Below are 13,747 nucleotides of genomic sequence, written 5' to 3'. Positions count from 1 at the left end.
TTGATTGATTATAAAATCTATACCTATTCCTTTTGATGCCTTTCACTTGAAGTTTTAAAAGCAAAGTAAAGTTAAAAGTTAAATAAATTGTCGTTGCTTACGATACAAACAAACACTTAGAGCCGATAAGAATTATCAGTGCGGACTGTTAGACGGGGTGTCTGGTTTGGCGTGGCAGGATTTATGAAGAACAGGACATTTTATGATGACAACATCCTGAAATATACAAGGTAGACTTTTCATCTTTAGATACTTTTTCATACTAATGTGAATCTGAAAAAAAATCATTTTAATCAAAATGTTGATGTAAAAAAATTTAAACAAGCAAATATCATGTACAAATTAAGCGTGCAAATTCTTGTTTATAATTTTTTTTTATGTGAACAGATGTTGGAGATTTGGGAGTTTGTATTAATTTTGGTTGGCGCTGAAGCATTCGTCGGTATTGTCGCCGGAATATTCTTTTGGAGGAAACACGTCGACAAAAAGTATAATATTATGATCATTTAAATGGTTCGAAATTTATTTTTGTTATATAAGTATTTAGGAATAAGCGTCTTTTGCAATATTTAATAGATCATATCAAATAATAAAATACCTCCCCAAGTAAATATAATATTTTCATTTAGGACAGAAAATGGATCTCAGAAAGATCTCTTGGAAAATCTTCCAGAAGAAATAAATCTGGATGATTTGTACGAAGCAGAGGAAATTGAAGTTGGTGTACCTGCGCAAAGTCATCTCAATTTTAATGGCGTTGTGGAACTAAAAACGTTCCGAAGACTAAGCAGTGTGTCTGATTTTCGAGAGAATTCGTCTATAGAGTCCACAACGCGTAGAACCAGCATCCTGAGCAACGTTGCGCTTCCCGACGTCGATCCTTGCCCAGCACCGATGATTCTCGCCTCCAATAACGACACTTATTACGCAGACGACAGATCTTTGACCGACATTCGTCCTCCATCGTATCACACTCGAATGTCTTACACACACTCCATGACTGGTAACGAGCTTACACCGGTAAACACACCGAGCCCTTCCAGATTTAGGAAAGCTCTGGACATCAACCAGAACTCAACAAGAGGGCTATCGAGACCAAAAATGGGAGATCCGACGCCATTTTCATTTTTCTCAGGTTAGTGTACACTGCAAATAAGCCGTAACTGAAAAGAACAGTTGATAATATAATGTATTTAAAAAAAAAACAATGGCTTTTTTTGCATTGAGCTAAAATGGGAAACAACAAAGCTTAAGAATAATATTTACTTGTAAGTATTCATTAAAAATCTCACCATATGTATATGCTAAGAACACTATTTATTCTAGGATGTGATATGATTTTGATACATAATATAATACATCAGATGCCATACCTTACATTAACTCGATGCCAGTTTCTGAAATCTAAGTGAATGATAGTTCAGTTGTATACACATACTAGTTTTCATATTTCAGAGTTTAATAAAGTTAGACAAAATTAATTTAGGATGCTTTACATGTCTTGTTCAAATGATATGTATATGAAAACACATATGAAAATATAAATATTTTATGATAATTTTCCTTTAACCGGGTCCTTGTTTTAGACGATGCCATTAAGTAGCAGCTGGTTCTAAATCAGGATTCCCAATATGGAAATGCCTTCCTTTAAAATACAAAATTAACATTAAAAAATCCTACAAGAATGTTCGTTATAAGACATAAAAATATATAAATATGTTTTATTTGAAATTTATATGAATTGTACGGCATAATAAGCACAGCCAGAAGCACACACTTTCAGATTGACGGGAAAACGCAATGCTCTGGGTTCAGTAAGTTCACGTGTTCAGACAACCATTGTATATATCTTTTTCTTTGTTTTCAAAGAATATTTAACAATTTTTGTTTCTTTTTTTTACTTTTTGATGTTATTCAACAATTCTTGCATTTGATCTGCCCTTTGTAATAAAAGAAATAGTATACATGAACAAGATGTCTCATACTATAATCTACCAATTTTTCTTTGAACAAGTTTGATTGTATAGATAAAATTTATCTAGAACAAATAATACGTGTGAATGATGTAAAGCTTTCTCAACAAATTTCTTTTACAAACGTTCATACGTTTTTGACAAATTGAGCGTTAGATAAAAATACACAATAAAGAATATGTTTCAAATGACGCCCCTTTTATAATTGACAACGTAAATTTCTCACTACAGCAGCACGTGTCTTGGTCGAAAATTCAGATGTAGGTGATAACTGCGTAGGTTACATACAACCTTAAGAAATCGTAACAAAAAATTTTAATATGGACTTCTTAGTACAATTAGTGTTAGCTATAAAGAAGGTAATTATAATAGCTTTGCAAGATTAGTGTCACTTTTAACTCACCATGTTAAAAACTAACAAAATTGATTTTACTTTCCAGAAAATACAATTGCATCAACTCAAAGCGGTGAATCAGTCCAAGCGAAGTGGTAGAAGAAAAAGGAATCGACAGGAAAAATAATCTTATTATTATGAATTTTAAGAACCTTTAAGAATTTAACAAGATATAACAAGTATGGCTTAAAAATGTGATCGTTTCACTTGTAAAACTTTTGTTTCATTATAAATGTATATTCATATCGATTCTAATCATAGACAGATGTTGAGTATAAAATAAGATATCTGTCTTGTAGTGATCTAGAGGTTTAGGACGAAAGGTCAATGTTAAAGAGATTTGTTTTGTTTTTTTGGTCGATAAAAATAAGTACAGAATGAAGAAATTTTGGGAAGTGTATTAGACTTCTTAATTCAGTTTGTGAATTTCAAGCACAATTAATTGGCGTTATTTTTTAGAGTCTGTAACAAAAGTTGATTTTTTTTTATTCAATTCATTTGCATTGTACATGAAATCAAGCACACAATTTAGTAATTAAGTTAGCTTTAAAACAGATTGGAAACCAAATCTAAAACCGCAGGTTCTCAAGAATTATTGCACTTGCAAGAATTACCATGGTTGATACTTTATACTGTAAACTATTTCATGAACTGTTAATACGTAATTTCAAAATAAATTATAATTTTTTTTTATTATAATCGATTTCCTTAGTTTAAAAATGATTTATTACTTTGGCAGATTGAAGGTTAATATGTATGGATTAGCACCGACTCTATTAATTACACAAGTCATAAATCGACAAAAGTTGTCTTTAGATAATGCAATAATGCCGACAACAATATTAGGAAAAGATTAAATTAAACGCTTGAGGTGATATTATCTGAAGCAAATGCTTAACGGGAGCAAAATACTTGACGATGTCACATACACATGGGTTCACATTAAATAGAAGAAAAAGTAACACCGACTCTATTAATTACACAAGTCATAAATCGACAAAAGTTGTCTTTAGATAATGCAATAATGCCGACAACAATATTAGGAAAAGATTAAATTAAACGCTTGAGGTGATATTATCTGAAGCAAATGCTTAACGGGAGCAAAATACTTGACGATGTCACATACACATGGGTTCACATTAAATAGAAGAAAAAGTAACGGTTAAGATTTGATTGTAATATTTTCAATTCGCTAAATACTCCATGTTCCTTTCATCATGTCATGGTTAAAAACAAATTTAACTGTATTTATACGCAGACCGATCGAATGCAATTAAACAAACAAAAAGTATTGACGAAGTGATGTCTGCCAAAAGTATTCTCTTATATACATGAATAAGTCATCATCTGTAAGTGTATAAAAAAATAAAACATTGGTAAATTTACAGGGATACAACTTAAGAGTTTTATGTAATATTGTTTATAAAAAAAAAACACGAAAAAATACGTCACAACCAGAACACCTTACGCGTTTTACTCGTGTGATAAAAAAGTTCAATTGTGGTGCATTTAGAAAAAGCAAAAGATTGAAAAAAAAACTTATTTCTGGTGAAAAACCCCGAATATATTTTCTGGTTGATATATGACGAGACGCTACATGTCGTCTGATAGAACAAACAGTATCTTTGTTCGTTGAAAAAGGAAATATCATGACATTCGCTGTGTTAAAATACTAGAACAGTGATTGAACAAGATTTTGATAGGATGGCAGTAAAAAAGAATGCATATCTTATTTATTGATCCTGATGGAAACAAAGAAATTAAACACTTGTCTTGAAGACATGCATAAATAGGCATTGTTTTAAATGATGCCAAATACCAACATGATAATTACGCATTCACCGCGTACAAAACATTTGTCATCGCTCTTTGTTTACTTCTATCTGTTTTTGAAAATATTTTTGAAAGTGTACTTTTGTAGGAAACATCTACCTTAAACTTAAACTTAGTCTTATGATTTTAAGAATTACTTGATCTTTTTAATATAACATAATTCCAAAAACATTTAAAATCTTCATATCAAATAGCCGTAAAACCTCCTTTCGGCGTTTATAATTTATCTTTAAGTTACCTTACATTATCGGGAAGCGTTTAGATAATGTTTCACAAAAATAAGAAGTAGCAGAAATAAGAATCGTTTTTTCGTTTCAAGAAGAGCATTTAAAATCAAGATGAAGCAATGCATCAGTCAAAGCGATGTGGGAGGACAGAGAATTGATAAGGATGTCGATTTTGATCATTGACAGATGTTTGGTTCAATATTGAGGTTTAATAATGTTATCATTTCTACAGTTATCCAAAGGTTTAGGGTTGATTTTCCATTGTTCAGCAGATTTTTTCTGTATTTTGATAGATACAAACTTAGTACTTATTACAGAGAGAAACAGAGAGAAGAAATAAAGAAACGGGAAGTTTGCCTGCCTTCCCAGATCAATTAGTGGTTTTAAAATTGACGCCATTTTTCATTCCCGTTTTATTGCATTAAATTCAAAATCATATCCATGACGCTTTGTACGTAAAATTATGCGTTACATTAGGTAGATTTTGTGAGTTATAACAATAAATCGTAATCAGAGGGTTAAGCAACAGGGCATTAGTACAATTAAATAATTGTTAATTGACTGTGCTTTAGACTTAATAATCACTGATAATAATATCGATGCTCTCTCTCTCTTTCTCTCTCTCTCTCTCTCTGTTAATTAATGAATACTATATATAGAAGCCGCTTTCCCAGCTTCACACTAAATTAGTAAGCGGGCAGTCAGAGGACACATTGGTATTGATTAGCACTGAATCTATTAATGAGACGGGTCATATATCGACATTTTTTTAAGACTGATCGCTCTTTAGTCGCCTTAAGATAATGATGTCGACAACATATTGGAGCATGGGGATTCCTTTTATAATGTATAAAGATACGCTGTTTAAAAAAGCGAATGTTTAACGGGAACAAACTCATACATTGCCAAGTACATGTATTTTTAAGTGATTCGTGGTTTAGATTTATTTATTTTTTTGTCATTTAGGGTTGAATGCTAAACTAAAAAGAATATTTTTAAATCGATAAAGTATCTTTTCTCAAATATTTCTAAAATTCAGCTCTTTTGGTTTAAAATGATTGCCTAAATTTTTTTTTCTATAAGACACATCTTTTTTGAATGTTTTATCCATAGATTTGAAAAAATATGAACACAAAATTTTTCTTTAAATTTTTTTTTTTTTTAATTCAAACTTTCATGTACAAGTTATTTACATCTTCTTAAATACTTAGTTTACAGTGCATACACATCACATATTCACTTCATTTGGGATTTAGAATATAAGTATAATATAAACACAGTCACATAAAAAAGCACATGTACAGACAGGTGTATACACCGACAGACAGACATATATGCACAAACAATCTTGAAATCTTGCTTTTATCACCCATGAAAGTTTGAGTATTTTTAGTTATGAGGAGGGGGGGGGGGTGAAAGAGGGTGGAGAAAGAGAGGGGAACACTAAATATCAAAAACTCATACATATGCAAGAGGATACATAAAATTAGACATATTTTTTTGTCATTATTTGCTTACAATTTCTTGCAGCTATTATAAACACATTTTATAACAAATCGCAAATAGTTTGCCAATACTTTTCATACTCAGCAAATTTACAATTCTTCAACAACAGTAGTTTCTCAATATGTATTCTATCAGTGACTGTTTGTTTTAACATGAGCGTCGAGAGGTTTGGGACATTCTTATACTTACTGGCAAAAATAAATTGTTTTACTGTAAGAATCAATATGTTTTGAAGTCAATACATATTTCTGTTTTTGAATTTACCAAAAAGTATATATTTTTTTTTATCAAATGTCATTAAAAAATTAAACTTGCTTCTTAACCATTCTTCAAAGTAGAGCCATATTTCTTTGACATGAAAACAGTCCACAAATAAATGTTCTATAGTTTCTATATCTTGATTACAGAAAGAGCAGACTGGCGAATCAGTTATATTGAGTTTGAAAAGGTACTCATTTGTTGGCAAAATTCTGTGTAAAATCTGGAATTGCAACCATTGAAATTTGGATTCTTTCGAGGTTTTAAATGGGAGTTTAAAAAATAGTATTCCCTTCTATTTCTGTATAAGCAAATCCACTTTCTGTCCACTTCTTTACTGAACGAATTGATTCTTTTTTGTTATCGATGAGTACATAATACATATCCTTACATTCTTTAAATTTTCATTTAAAAAAATTGAAACGTCTCATTGACTTCACAAGAAATGTTTTATAAGGCATTTAATAGATTAATGTGTTGTATCTATAAACATAGATTCTTAAAATCTACAGTGCCTCTCTGGAAACCAAACCAGATAATTTCCATCAAAAATGCAAATATTCGTATAAATTCTTAAAAGGCAATATGCTTTTTGACCAACAAAATCTTGTTTTACAAGCGATACTTTAACGATCATTAAAAATAAAATGGTGGTGTATCGGAAATAGTTCTCTCGATTCGTTTTGTTTCGTTTTCTTTCTCTCTCTCTCTCGATTTATCTCTCTTGTCACAGTAATCATGTTGTATCAATGGACCCATTGGTTTACAATGTCTATACATTTCGGTGTAAAAGAAAACAAGATGAAGATAGTTAATTAATTACATGTAATATCAATACATCTTTTAATTTCTTTAGAGAGGGTCTCTTTCAGATCAAAGCACTGAATAAAGATATTTCTTACAATGTTATTTCGAGTAAAAAAGGTATCGGTATGGAAAAATCAACACTTCAACAAAATTCTAAACAATTTTTGCAGTTAGTATCGCTGATACTTAGAAGCATTTTATTAATTCAAATATGTACCCATAACACATATGTATGAATTTGATTATGAAAATAAATTAAGATACCAAACTGAACCAAAGTGTATATATGTACAAGTAAAAGGATGTGGTGTTTGTCCAGAAGACATATCGCTTGCCAACGAGATTACACGACTCTTGATGCCGACTTCTCAGTCCTTGTTAACATGTAATTTACTTAAAGGAGAAAAACAGTCAAACACAAAAATACCTAATATAGTGTTGATTATTGGATTGTAACAAACGCAAACTTTAGTGCATAGAGAACTAACAAAGAAGGGTCTTTTTGCTACAGATATACATGTACCTTCATAATGACTTTAACGAAAATTGAAAATGCATATGAATTGCTATATTTTTATTACAGCGTGTACATGTAAATCAAACAAAACAGATAACACAGCATTACGAACATTAAACTGAGGAAGAACACAAAACACAAACATCAACAACAAAACATCCTTACAGGTATTACGGAAATTTCGAAACAGAACATAAAAATCATTTTTTTTAAAAACACCCAAAAAAAAAACAAAATAAACAAAATGACTTCAAAATATTGAAGATGGGTATTTTTTATTAGCTATGTATTTTCCTGAGATTACTAAAAGATTACACACTGCGATCCTTGATCAGCAAATCGGCGTTGCAATGGGTTGACAGGTGTCTTGAACGCAACAAATGTCGAAAGGTTTAACCAGAATTGGTTCAAGACATGGATCGTTCATCGTTTTGCTTGTCGGGGGACACAGACATTCGTAGCCAGTACCGCGGGTAACACAAATAGACGGGGCGTTACATATACCAGGCTGAGCGCAAGGGTCAACCATTGTAGTTGTCTGAGTAGAACCTGATGACTGAGTTTGTGTTGTTACAGAACTTCCGGTTAATGTTGATGCCGTTGTCGACAACGAAATGTGTGTAGCTTTTGAGTTTTGTGTTGTAGAAACTGGCGAAGTTTTTGAGCCTGGTTGTGTAGTAGTTACTGTGGAAGTAGAGGCGCTGGGTGACGTTGATGAACTGGTCGTTGTCTTGGATGCTGTGGAAAGTGGTGTGGTATTAGTCGTTGATTTCATTGATGCTGTGGTAGTTGTCGTAGATTTCGCCGGTGGTGTGGTAGAAATTGTCGAAATTGGTTTACTCGAGCCTGGTGACGATCTGGTTGACGTTTTTGAGGTACTCGAAGGGGAAGATTTGGAGGAAACAGTAGTTATGAGGCTTGGGTCAACTATGCTATTACATAAGTCACCGTAGAAACCAGGATCACAAAGGCATTTAAAGTTCTTTCCATCGGGGACACAATTGCCTCTTGCACATGGATTCGTATCACAGACTGTTAGCTCTATTGTGCAGTTTGGACCAGTATGAGGCAAAGAACAAATACAGGTGTGGGAGAGAACGTTATTTATGCATGTTCCATTGTTTTTACAAGGTGAAGTAGCACAGTGATCCGTGACGTCACATAGTTTTCCTGAAAATCCAGCGGGGCATGCGCAGTAAAAATCTTTGCCTAGTTCGACACATTTTCCTAAAATTCAATAAAATGTAACCATAAATAATTAAAAAATTAATTGAGCATAAAAGTTTTTTTGAAGTACCTACATTTTTATATTTGTTTATGAGATACCTTTTGAAAATTATTTCATTTCATTATGTTTTGTATTTCTTTAGAGACAATCTCACACAGTGTGAATATATTTCCACAGCATAAAATGACAATAACAAGACTAACAGTTTATTACGAATTTTTTCTTTGCTTTGATCACAAAACGTATTTGGGTATTGTTACCTCCATGTTCACAAGGATGAAGCGAGCAAGGGTGACCCCCTGTACCACAGCTGCTGCACTTAACTGAAGTTTAATTATGAAAAACAAAATTATTATTAAAATCACCCACTTGCAGTGGTGCCTCTGATCTGACAAACAAGCATGTGAATCATTGAATAATGTATTAAATCTGAACTTACTGATTGAGAATTAATATTAATTACTGTTTGGATATTAATGATTATTTTTTGCTGTTATTGGTTTCGTTAAGTACTTTCTAATTGCCTCATCCGGGATTCGAGAGCTGTCACCGTGTCGGTTAGGTTTTTCATTTTATCGTCCATCGTCGATGTAAGATTATGTAATGTTTCCATTATGTGCTGGCTGCTGCTGTTGGGTGCTGTACTCTGTGAAATGACATTTCCAGATATTTGTTTGCAATAAATAATACACCTTCAAAGACTTAAAAAAGATAATTGCATTGAAAATAGATCTCAGCATCTGGAGAAAGCTTTCGTTTTCCCTTGATATTACTAACCAAAATACCTTTAATGTGGTTGACCTAAACGACTTCTCTAATGTTGAAGGAATGTTACGTGAGTTTATATGTAACTGAAGATTTATTTCTCCTTGTCTCAAATATATTCTGATATTTAATTATATATTATCTTTTAAATCTGATTCAACTCCTTATTTAATTCTGAACATGCAAATATTGATGAGATTGGTCTTGTATAAAATAAGAAAGAAGGCCTTTTTCTGATTTGATATCTATAACATTTATATTAAGATGAGTATTTTGTGATTTCTGTATGTAAAGCTGTGTTGTATTAGTTGGCTAAAAGGAACAAACATCGATATTTGATTATACAGTAGCATTAAATTATTCACACATCATTAAATATAAAGTAACAGCTATAAAAAATTCTTACATTGTATTTTATTGTTACTTGTATCCATTTTAAAAAGAACTTATTTCATATTATAGAGTTAAATACTACAGAACGTTAATAGGTTTCAGATTGTTTGAATTTATATAATATTAACTTGAACTCTATGATTGGATATAGAACATGGAACATTAAGGACAATAATATGTAAGTTATTTTTAGGTTTAAAGTGGTTTCCTTATGTTATCAGTAAACACATCTCCGGCCATGTGATTAACCTCATTTTTAACCATGCCATATTTATTTGACAGTATATCTTTACTTTGATTGTGTAACTCGGTGAACAAAATGTTATAAATTATATCACAGTATTTATCTTACACATGTTTCTTGAATGTCACAGTTATCTTTCAGAAGTATAGTTTTAGGAAACTGTTCATACATGTAACTGGTTGGATAAACAATCATTTAACACAAAAAACGATTGCATTATACTTTTAAAGTAGTATTTGTAATTCTCTGCAATGTGTTTTTCTTATTCAAGAGAAATTTTATATCACGAATTTTCTTTAAAGCTTTTGCATTTAAAAAATGAACATAGAATAATCGTATTATCGTATTAAAATGTGGACGACCGTAAAAACTTTGAATGGTTTTGACCATAAAAAAATAGGTTAATGAATCAAAAGATGCAATACCTAGCCATAATTGGGTACTTTTTACATAAATGTATCTAATACTTTCTCTTTAAAATGCAGTGAAAAAATCTAAAGGGTTTTCGTTTCCTGTGTGTATTAAATGAATTTGAAACGGAGGTGTAACGAATTTACTTAGAATTAATAACAATTTCCTTTTCCTGATGCAACTACAAAATTCAACTTTAAATCGTGCAGCAAAACATTTTATCTATTATCTATCTACGTTCTCTCTCTCTCTCTCTCTCTCTCTCTCTCTCTCTCTCTCTCGTTTAATCAATTCATTAAGTTACACTTTAGAGGCAGACAATCATTACACTTGTTACTGATTGATCTCCTGCTGTTTAATGATAAACACCACATTTACGATAATTGAATAATGCTGATTAAACGAAATAAAGGATTACCCTACATATTAGACTGAAGGCTTACAGAACCCTTCGAACGACCTTGACATATCATCAAAACATTTGTAGAAAACCTACATTGTGTAGACAAAAAGATATCTAGTTTTCGAAAGCTTTTTTTTTATTAGTAATTAAACAAATACGATTTCTTTGAAAAAAAAAATTAAAAGTGCAAATCAAGAATTTGGTCTGACGAATATATTTACATATTTTTAAACTTATATATATATATATATATATATATATATATATATATATATATATATATATATATATATATATATATATCTTTTGATAAAACTTCTGTTTTCAGTTTGTTGTGCTCTCTCTCTCTCTCTCTCTCTCTCTCTCTCTCTCTCTCTCTCTCTAACAGTTGATATATATGACAGTTACCTTTACAGTAAGGTTGTGTTTGATGTCATCAATCAGCTGACGGTTATCATAGATACTTTTGGTCTCGGTGTGGATTGTATGCCACAGTCTAGAGATTTCAACCTCGCTGTTGGACACTCGCTGTGTATCGGACTTTAACACATCCACTGTGGCTTTCATCTGACAGAAATCTGTCTCAAAAGCTACAAAGAGGCACATTATGAAATAATACACATATTATTTTTTTTCGAGTTTTAATACAAGATATGAGTTTCGAAACCCAAGATATTGTAATTATTATTATTATATTTTGGCAATGATAGCAAATATGCATATACGTGATAAAGGATCGCGCGTTTTAATTTCATCTTAAAGGGACCTTGACACGATTTAAGATCAAAATTTTGGTTTTTCTTTAAGTTTTAAATGGTTTAGTTTATGAATGATTGACAAAAGTTTGAATTTAGAAGTCAAGTTACAAACGAGATTCAGAGGTAAGAATTCATTGTTATGTAAACAAAGCTCGGGTCCTATATTTGTTTACAAATAATGGAAAGTAAGGCAATTCTTTGACAAGCTGGCTAATTGCAAAAAAGATCAAGTGATTCAATGTGTTCTTGAATAATACTGTCAACGAAAGAAAGCAACATTAGATTGAAACTTACACCAATAAAACACATTTAAAAACAAAAACAGGACTCGAGCTTTGTTTACAAAACAATGAATTATGAACTCTGTGCCCTGCTTGTTACTCGATATTTTACGTACAAATTTTGAAGAAGCATTAAAAATACAAACATTACCATTCTAGATATTAAAATGGGAAAATAAAGTTTGAAAATTTTTTTTATCCTTAAAATCAGGATAAAAAAATTATATATGTATAACATATAGCTGTCTTTACTTTAGTAAAAAAAAACTTACAGTCGCGAAACTCTCTATAAGGGTCGTGTGTCAAGTGTATAGAACTTATCATAAATCACTCATTTTGGAGATAAGTATAAGTATCGGAAAAGTTTTACAGTCATGACCTTACGAAACATTAAGACGACATAAATAAAGGCGGCATGTTTGTCGAAGGTGGCTCTAAAATACATATGGTGACTTTTTATCAAAGGAAGAAATAACTATAGGTGACCTTAACCCAATTTGACTTTTCTATTTAATGGCTTGATCAGTTCTTAAACAAATTGTTATTTTACCAGTCAATAGATTGGAAATTATGCCTATTTTGTGATACCAAAAGGTTTTTCATTTTAATGATTGCTCATATATATTGTTATATCATGACAAAAATTTTAGAGGATAATTTACTGAAAAAAAATGATTCATTATTATAAAATGTTCCGATAGGATGTCATGAAGTTTTAAAGCAACTAATTATCCTAAATTAAATTGATGTTGTTTTTCAAAATATATAATGCATGGAAAACCAAATGAACAATTGATTTAATTTAAAAGCAAAGTAAAGAAATGTCAATTGAAAAATCTCGTACGTACGTGAATTAAAACATTTACTTGCTTCATATGCATTTAAGCCAGACAAAAGATAATATAAAAATGATGTCTTTAAACTTGCATGGAGCATTGAACTTTTGTGCTGTCCGATTATGATTAACCGACTTATGCATCACTAATTGCTCCTAATTATTGTAGTTTAAAATCTCATGATGTTTCTTTATTACATGATTTTTCAGTTTTATAAATATAGTATGATGCTCGTCATATTTCTAGTTGCGTCGAAGTAATGTTCAAAACTTTTCTGAATCTAATTTATTTCGTCTGAAAAAATACCATATGAACAATTGACCTAACTATTTGTCATAAATAAAATGCAGGACCTTTTCTGAAAAAAAAAACCCCAAAACAATTATAACTTTTGTCTGCAGCCTTGTAGGGGGTAAAAAGTGTTTGTTTTGCGTTACATTTTATCATGTCACTAGCCGATTTGAAGTATTTCTAGACATCCTCCAGACCAACTGTCGTCTACTTACTATCAGAGTGGATCTGGCAAGACTGGGCTGCAACAGTCCCCAGGACACACAACAAAACAACCAGCGACGCCATTGTGTAGAGTTCTCAACTGGTGAGGGGGAGGGGGGGTGCTTTCTGGGTCACTCATCGACTGCTTATCACCACCAGGTAGGTTTCTGAAATGCGTGAGGTGAGTGCTGTTAAGTATAACAACAAGGCCTTGGTCGACTGTAGGCGTTCGTGTCATCAACGTTTTAAGGCTTACAGCTATCTTAAATATTGAAGTTTATATGTTTGATAAAAAAAGGCAGTTAGAACAATACAACAATATAATAAATTAACAATAATTAATCCATTTTACAAGATGTAAGAACATATTAATTCAATTCTAATTGTTTTCTATGTCTTTTGTCAAAAATAAAAATAA

General features: G+C 31.3%; 2 protein-coding genes across 2 annotated transcripts; one reads left to right on the top strand and one right to left on the bottom strand.

Moving 5' to 3' along the window:
* Positions 1-90: 90 nt before the first annotated feature.
* LOC128184422 (uncharacterized) lies at positions 91-3,058 on the top strand. Its single transcript, XM_052853877.1, has 4 exons — positions 91-230; positions 388-488; positions 630-1,135; positions 2,414-3,058. The coding sequence occupies exons 2-4, from the start codon at positions 388-390 to the stop codon at positions 2,464-2,466; spliced, it is 660 nt and encodes a 219-aa protein (XP_052709837.1). The 5' UTR covers positions 91-230; the 3' UTR covers positions 2,467-3,058.
* Positions 3,059-7,001: 3,943 nt separating this feature from the next.
* LOC128168600 (protein eyes shut-like) lies at positions 7,002-13,500 on the bottom strand. Its single transcript, XM_052834773.1, has 5 exons — positions 13,341-13,500; positions 11,368-11,549; positions 9,257-9,389; positions 9,004-9,066; positions 7,002-8,742 (listed from the first exon to the last, which is right to left on the bottom strand). The coding sequence occupies exons 1-5, from the start codon at positions 13,411-13,413 to the stop codon at positions 7,847-7,849; spliced, it is 1,347 nt and encodes a 448-aa protein (XP_052690733.1). The 5' UTR covers positions 13,414-13,500; the 3' UTR covers positions 7,002-7,846.
* Between the last annotated feature and the right edge of the window lie 247 nt (positions 13,501-13,747).

This window comes from Crassostrea angulata, chromosome 1 (assembly GCF_025612915.1).
Source record: "Crassostrea angulata isolate pt1a10 chromosome 1, ASM2561291v2, whole genome shotgun sequence".
In the NCBI taxonomy this organism is placed as follows: domain Eukaryota; kingdom Metazoa; phylum Mollusca; class Bivalvia; order Ostreida; family Ostreidae; genus Magallana; species Magallana angulata.
Note: the sequence above shows the minus strand (reverse complement) of the source record. Positions and strands in the feature narration are given on the sequence as shown.

What these genes read in the sequence shown, in the direction of transcription:
- LOC128184422 (XM_052853877.1), top strand. Translation starts at nt 388, where the DNA reads ATGTTGGAGATTTGGGAGTTTGTATTAATTTTGGTTGGCGCTGAAGCA. An exon ending in AGGAAACACGTCGACAAAAA is followed by an intron (nt 489 to 629) that starts GTATAATATTAT and finishes ATTTTCATTTAG; the next exon opens with GACAGAAAATGGATCTCAGA. An exon ending in GCCATTTTCATTTTTCTCAG is followed by an intron (nt 1,136 to 2,413) that starts GTTAGTGTACAC and finishes TTTACTTTCCAG; the next exon opens with AAAATACAATTGCATCAACT.
- LOC128168600 (XM_052834773.1), bottom strand. Translation starts at nt 13,413, where the DNA reads ATGGCGTCGCTGGTTGTTTTGTTGTGTGTCCTGGGGACTGTTGCAGCC. An exon ending in CCGGATGAGGCAATTAGAAA is followed by an intron (nt 9,067 to 9,256) that starts GTACTTAACGAA and finishes ATTAAACTTCAG; the next exon opens with TTAAGTGCAGCAGCTGTGGT. An exon ending in TCATCCTTGTGAACATGGAG is followed by an intron (nt 8,743 to 9,003) that starts GTAACAATACCC and finishes ATTGAATTTTAG; the next exon opens with GAAAATGTGTCGAACTAGGC.